The sequence below is a fragment of the Penaeus japonicus genome, unplaced genomic scaffold (assembly GCF_977035675.1).
Source record: "Penaeus japonicus unplaced genomic scaffold, GWHDUDI00000001_assembly GWHDUDI00000011, whole genome shotgun sequence".
Taxonomy (NCBI): domain Eukaryota; kingdom Metazoa; phylum Arthropoda; class Malacostraca; order Decapoda; family Penaeidae; genus Penaeus; species Penaeus japonicus.
In genome coordinates, this window is record NW_028234413.1 from 30,137,873 (window position 1) to 30,145,195 (window position 7,323).

A 7,323-nucleotide genomic window follows, 5' to 3' on the forward strand; every position below is an offset into this window, starting at 1 on the left:
TCGTTCCTTTACTAGTACTAATACTAACCATCGTAATAGTGTTATGACTATTATCCTTATCATTATCATTATCACTATTGTGAAAATCTCACAATAACCTACACGAATTGCTAAGAAATGTGAGACGACAGTTTCAAAACCAACGAGGTTTCGAAACGCCTCACTTTCTAATATGCTTTGTTTTGCAAATTGTGAATTTGTTTGTCATTGTTATTTGGTACTTGTACTAGAGATTTCATTATCATAATTTTGTTTACTATTATCATTTTCGTGTACTTCTCATTACGTATATTATCATTTTCATTAATAATATCATTGCTATTATTATTTTCATGATTCTAACTATCACTAGATCTGCTAGGGTTGTTGCAGGTAACTACGGTTATCATTATCATTAGTGTTATATGTTGTACCTTTACTATTATCACTATTATCATTACTACTAATAATATTACTATCATTATCATGATCGTCAATATAGTAATCGTTATCATTCTTATTATCATTAGTCTTGTTCTTATCATCATCATCAACATTAATACTATCATCGTCACTATAATTACTATAATTTTCATCATCTTTATTGTCATCATTATAATAATTTTTATCATTGGTTAATATCATTATCATCATTCTTGTAATCTTTATCAATATCATAGTCATAATTGTCCCCATTACCGTTCTTACTATATTCATCATTTCCATTATCGTTCTTCATTATCATCATCATCACCATTATTATCGTCATCATCATCACTGTCACTGATAGTAATTATCATCGTTATCATTATTAGCATTTTTTTATTTTGTTATTACTATCATTATTGTGAGTTTTATATATCATCATCATTCTAATTGTTATTGCAGTTGTTATTATCATTATCACTATTATCAATATTATCATTCTTCCTCACCCTTATCATCTTTGCTATTAGTACCATTGTTATCATTGTTATCACCTTTGCCATTGAGATTATAAAGTAAAGCTTATCAAATGTAAGTATGAAATGAATAAAACGTTAAGATATCTGTCCGTAAGAAATACACAAGGATTATTATTGTAATCATACATTTTATTATTACTATTATTGTATTCATTAAATTTCTTATCATTATCATCATTATTCTAATATTATTTTCATTACTACTTATTATTGTTAGTATCAATCAATATAATTAGTACTGCTATTGTAATTACTTTTTTATCATTATAATCATATTATGATCATCATTATCATTTCATCATCATTACTATTGTTATTGTTCTTACCACTTAATCATCATTATCGTTATCATCATTCATTACCATTGATATAATATTATCATTATCACCATCATTGTTGTTATTACTATTATTATCATTATCATCATCATCCGTAAAACATTATCTATATTGTCATCATTAACATTATCAGCATCATTATCATTAGCTTTACTGTTGATATTTTTAATATTGCTATTATCATCATTATTTGCTTAATCATCATTATCATCACTATAGTTATTTTCATTATCATTCTTATTTACAAAACCCTCATTATGATAACTCACATCTCATGATCATTATCATTGGTTAGTATTAACTAATAATTTAATATTGTGATACTATAATGATATGATAATGATACAGTATCATGATAATAACATAGCAATAACATCGTAGTAGAATAAAACTATAGCAGTAATATCGCAGTAACATAATAACATAGTTGCATATCACTCTTACTCTCATTATCACAAACCACAGGATTCAGTGACGCCAACGAAAGAGTCGACGTGACAGTACATTGATCAAACTCATAATCAATCGAGAGTGATGCTAGCGGAGCCTGAGAGCCACACCCGCGTGTTGAAAGGCTCTGGACGGCCTTAGGGAAAGAGGTCCGCGATGCTGATCTCTTTTCCCGTTTGTCATGATGCGACAGGCGGAGGCGGGAAGTCCGGCGCCCGTCCGTTGGTGGCAATTGGTTTTCGTTCGTTTGGCTTTTGTTTTTGTTTTGGTTGTTTTTTGTTTTTGTTTTGTTGTTTTTGTTGTTTTTTCTTCTTTTTGTTTTTGTTTTTTCCTTTTTTGGGGGGAGGGGGGGTAGATGCGAAGGTAAGGGGGTGGAGGGAGGGAGGGGTATGTTTTTTTTTTGTTTTGTTTTTCTTGTTGTTTGATAGTCTTATCTGTCTTATTCACTGTTTTGTTTTTTGTTTTGTTTTGTTTTACCAATTTCTTTCATTGGTTTCTGGCACTGGTCTTCTTCGTCTTTCCTTGCACGTTCCGCGTTTTAGTTACCTTGATATACCGTCGTTTCCTTCCATTGTCATTGTTTTTTTGTTTTTTTTCTTTCTTTCTTTCTTTCTTTTTTTTTACGTTGGTTGGAGGCGGTAGAAACTGATTAAAGAGGAAAAAACAAGGATGAAAAGGAAGGTGTAAAAATGGTGACTAAGCAGAGATTATCGGTACAGCAGAAGAGAGGGTAGGGAGGCGAGGAGGGGAGGGGGAAGGGGGGCTGGCGGTGGGGTAGGAGTGCCAATCCAAAGGAAAGTGGATGGAGAAGGATCCTCAGCCACGCAACTTTGCTGTTGACACACGGGATCCATGCCGCACCCCCCCCCCCTCCCCCGCCCCCAACCCCATTCCTCCTGTAATCACCCCTCAAAACCTTCCTTCAACCCCCCAGCCCCCATCCTAACTTACGCCCGCCCCCCTCTCTCTCTCTTCTTTCAGCCACCATGACTCTTTCTCCGCCCCCCTATCCCCCTCCCCCCTCATCAGTCCTTCACCCTCCATTCCCCCCCTTCCCCCCCTCATCAGTTCTTCACCCTCCACTCCCTCCCTCCCACCCCTCTCCCCACCTCCCCCTCAACAGCCCTTCACCCTCCACCTCCCCTCAACAGCCCTTCACCCTCCACCTCCCCCTCTAAACGTCCTTCTCGAGCTCCCCCTTCTCCCGACGGAGCGACAGTATAAATACTTTTTGTCTGGGGATGATCCGGCACACTCGCTTCCCTTCTCCTGGCGTAAAGGTTCATCTCTGTGTCTTCTCACTGTCGGAAGGTACGTTGTGTGTGCGTTGTGTGTCTACTGCTACCTCGAGCGCGGACTTCAGTGTGGAATTTAGAGAAAGAGAAAAGAGGAATTCTTATCACTCGGGGAAAGTCCGGCTCCGTCTATATATGAAAGCGGTCGAACAAAAGGTGATTTGCATTAGTGGCGGACCGACGGAAGATTGTTATGTAATCTTGACCCGTAAACATCAGTGTTTAAGATGATTGTATCTTTTTCCGCTGGATCTTTTCCGTACGGTCGTCTTTTCACCGGAAATGAAGACTAATTGATTAACTGATTGCAAAATGGCTCGGTGACGTTACTGCCGATTTACAGATATGCTAAAACTTTCTTCTTTTTTTTCTTTTACAAGCTGACATATTCTTTGTGTGGTGATGTGTGATTTACAGCCGCTTTGGAACATGCCTAGCTGTAAAACGGGATTAGCATAAGTACTCTCACTCTCTCCATCTACCTTTCCCTCTCCCTCTCTCTTTTCTCTGTGTATCTATCTATCTCGTCCTCTCTAGGTACCCCCTCCATCTATCTATCTACCTATCTATCTATCCTTCTCTCTCTTCTTTTGCCTCTTTCTCTCTGTCTCTTTCTCTTTCTCTTTCTTTATATATATATATATATATATATATATATATATATATATATATATATATGTATGTATATATATATATATCATATATGTATATGTATATGTTTATATATGTATATATATATAGATAGATAGATAGATAGATATGCATATAGCGCGTATTTTCCTTTCCATTTCATTAAAGCGTTAGGGGATTATGCCATTTCTGTTATGTTAGGATTCAGGATTTATTCATAGTTCATAAAGCGCAGAAGGTAGATAAACTCAAATACCTGTTTCTGCAAGTTTAAAATATCAGCATATTATGCTAGGCTATATAGATGATACGACATACCAGTTAAGTCTCGCGGCTCATCTGGGCGATAAAGTCCTCTCGGGTCAGCCCACACCGCATGGAGAAGTTGCACAGATAGAGGGGCGCGTGATTGGACTTTATTCCCAAATGAGTGATCGAGACGCGGGGGTTCCAATCACCGCTGCTCTAATCTGTGGAATTTCTCTTTGCAGGATGTGGCGCTTGACGGCGACGCTGCTGCTGCTGGCTCTGGCCTCGGCCGACCCCCAGGGAGGCTACCTGCCACCGAGACCCGACACGCCCTGCCAGACGCTCACCTCCGTCGTCTACGACACCCGCGTTCAGACCTCCGTCAACGTCCAGACTGTAAACCAAGTCAATACTCAGTACAGGACCACCACGCTGGTTAGACAGCAGGTCGTGCCCACCACTCTCTTCCGCACCCGTGTCCAGACACAGGTTCAGTACCAGACCAGTGTCATTCAGCAAACAACAACCCTCTTTAACAACAGGGTTCAAACCCAGACCGTTCCCAGCCCACCCATTGTACAAACGCAGTACGTTACATCCACCCGTGTCGTACCACAGGTCAGCTATATCACCCAGACCCAAACGCAGACTCAGGTCGTCCCTGTTGAAGTAACTCGTACACAGGTTCAGACTGTCAACCAGCCTGTCACCAACTACCAGACTCAGGTGCGACAGCAGACACAAGTCGTTACGCTCCCAGGTCGTGATGTTGTACGAACCCGCGTACAGACTGTTGTCCAAACTTCAATTGTTAGGAGTCAGCAACCAGCCAACACTCGCTATGTGACGTCGACACGTGTTCAGCAGGTGGTACAGACATCTGTCGTCCGCGGACAGGACGTTGTAAGGACCAGCGTTGTCCAGAGACAACAGGTCATTCCTTTCACATCTGTCAACACACGTTACGAGAATGCCTTCGCCACTCGTGAACAGGTGGTGACCAGGACCAACGTGGTTACTCAGACTCGAGTCCAAACTCAGGTGGTACCCCAGGAGGTAGTGAGAACCCAGGTGGTTCCCACAACCATCTACACCACTCGCTACGAGACCCGGGTTCAGCCCTTCACACAGGTGCAAACCGTGGTCAGGACCCAGTACGTCACACCGGCCCCCGTGGTCCAAACCCGTCAGGAAGTCAGGACCTCTGTGGTCCAGGTACCCGGTCAAGACCGCGTGGTCACCAGTCAGGTCGTACAGACCCAGCAACAGCAGCAGGTCGTTTATCTGACAATCAACCGCCCTCAGCAAGTTACGGCCACCCAGACTATCACAGCCACATGCGGACAGACTGGTTATAATTACCGAGAGCCAGCTCGCCCCTTTAATTATAGAGGATAAGCTGTCTGCATGAGAGATTATATACAAGTACCAGAGAAAATCTCTTAATCGCCCAAGCCTATTCAGAGTTATGATTTATGATATAAGAAACATCATTCCGAAGTTGATTACAATTTCTAAACTTCTCTCATTTTAACATATGTATTTATATACAAATACAGATTACTATTTCAAATATCGTTTTATTGTCTTTTAATATGTTTGTATTGATAATTTCCAACGGTTCGTGTAAGTATATCGGCTCTTTTTCTTGTATCTAATGTGTGATATATTAAACACATTAAAATTAATCTATATTATATATATTTTTTTCTCTCTAACAGAATGAGAGTTCTGCTTCTGTCACTGTTAGTGGGGTGCTCACTGGGAGCCTCCGTAGAGCGGCCGAGGCGTCAGTCGTATGGCGGTGGCGTGAATCTACAATCATCTTTCGGCTACTTGCCCCCTCGACCTGGTCCTTCCTGCCAGCCCTCTACCGTCTACCGAACACAGACGCAGTACTCCACCCAGGTCGTCCCCTCCACCGTCTACAACAACGACGTCCAGTACCTCACCCAGACTTCCGTCCGCACGCAGCAGGTCTACACCACAATCTACTCCGAGGTCGTGCGCACCCAGCAAGTCCCTTCGGTGCAGTACCAGACAGTCACCGTCACTCGCACTCAGGACAACGTGCGCACACAAATTGTCACTCTTCCTCCCCAGGTTAACTATGTGACCCGCACACAGCAGAGCGTCAGGACTGAAGTTCAGTACCAGACCAGATACGAGACCCGTACTCGACAGGTCCCCACAACCATCACCAGGAACGTCGTGTCCACACAGGTGGTACCTCAGCAGGTGGTCAGCACTATCTATCAGACACAGACGGTCACCAGGACACAGCAGGCACCAGGCCAGACACGTACGGTGGAGAGTACTCAATACAGTGTCAGGTACTCAACCGTGGTAATCCCTGCTCAGGATATCGTACGTACGACGCAGGTCGTCAGGACCAATTATGCCACCCAGACCATCACCCAGCCCGGCCAGACCCGCGTCATCACATCCACGCAGGTGGTTCCTGTTACCACAACCATCTTTTCACAGGTGGTTCTCACCAACACACAAACGCAGTACGTGACACGTACTCAGGTACAACAGCAGGTATCTACCGTCGTACGTACACAACAGGTGCCACAGTACAACACCAGGACCGTCACTGTGCCCCAGCAAGTGGTGAGGACCCAGGTGTCTACCCAGGTGGTGCCAACTACAATCTTTAGTCAACAGGTCGTCCCTTCGGTCGTCAATGTCCCTGCCCAGACGCAGTATGTCACCGTCACTCAAACTTCCGTGAGGACCCAGCAACTCCCTGGCCAGACACGGACCCAGTTCCAGACAAGGACCGTTTACAATACAAACTACGTGACATCTACTGTTTTCAACCAGCAGTACAACACCGTAACGGCCACCAAAACCGTCCAACCCAACTGTAATACTGGCTACAACTACCCCAAGCCTGCTCGTCCCTTCAACCCCTACGGACGCTGAAGAAATCCTTCATCATAGAAGAACATTATGCATAGGTCTGTCGAAAGACCTATAATACACAGTACTAAATGTGCTTATGAAGTGTTAATGTTTATTAAAAGTAGTACGCCAAGTAATCGAATATATCTTTAAACATTATTTAATATACCATGTATAATAAACATTATTTCTCAACCCAGCTGCTGTTTTGAACTGTTACGGACTCTCGAGGCCTTTAGAACGAAATCATAATGGAAAACAATGGAAAAATATATTTCAAGAAATAAGAATCAGCACCACAAATCTTACAGCTCATTACCTTGTACATTGGGCCATGGTCTTAGACAAGTAGCCATTGCATTTGCTCACAACTTTCAGCTTCTGTAAACACCAGCAATGAATCGCTGACTACGGGGGAACGATCACTTCTCAACTCACACGTTTGCCGTGTCCATTCTCTCTCTTCCTCTGTCTATCTACCTTTATGTATAGATACACAAACACACG

General features: G+C 42.4%; 2 protein-coding genes across 2 annotated transcripts; both read left to right on the forward strand.

The window, feature by feature from the left end:
- The first annotated feature begins 2,951 nt into the window (after positions 1-2,951).
- On the forward strand, positions 2,952-5,479 carry LOC122248812 (uncharacterized). Its single transcript, XM_043009135.2, has 2 exons — positions 2,952-3,043; positions 4,149-5,479. Exon 2 carries the CDS (start codon positions 4,150-4,152, stop codon positions 5,302-5,304), a length of 1,155 nt encoding a protein of 384 aa, XP_042865069.2. The 5' UTR covers positions 2,952-3,043; position 4,149; the 3' UTR covers positions 5,305-5,479.
- Positions 2,981-7,015, forward strand: LOC122248820 (uncharacterized). The gene is made up of 2 exons (XM_043009143.2): positions 2,981-3,043; positions 5,628-7,015. Exon 2 carries the CDS (start codon positions 5,629-5,631, stop codon positions 6,835-6,837), a length of 1,209 nt encoding a protein of 402 aa, XP_042865077.2. The 5' UTR covers positions 2,981-3,043; position 5,628; the 3' UTR covers positions 6,838-7,015.
- The last annotated feature ends 308 nt before the right edge of the window (positions 7,016-7,323 follow it).

Excerpts from the sequence above, each read along its gene's own strand:
- LOC122248812 (XM_043009135.2), top strand. The coding sequence starts at position 4,150 with ATGTGGCGCTTGACGGCGACGCTGCTGCTGCTGGCTCTGGCCTCGGCC.
- LOC122248820 (XM_043009143.2), top strand. The coding sequence starts at position 5,629 with ATGAGAGTTCTGCTTCTGTCACTGTTAGTGGGGTGCTCACTGGGAGCC.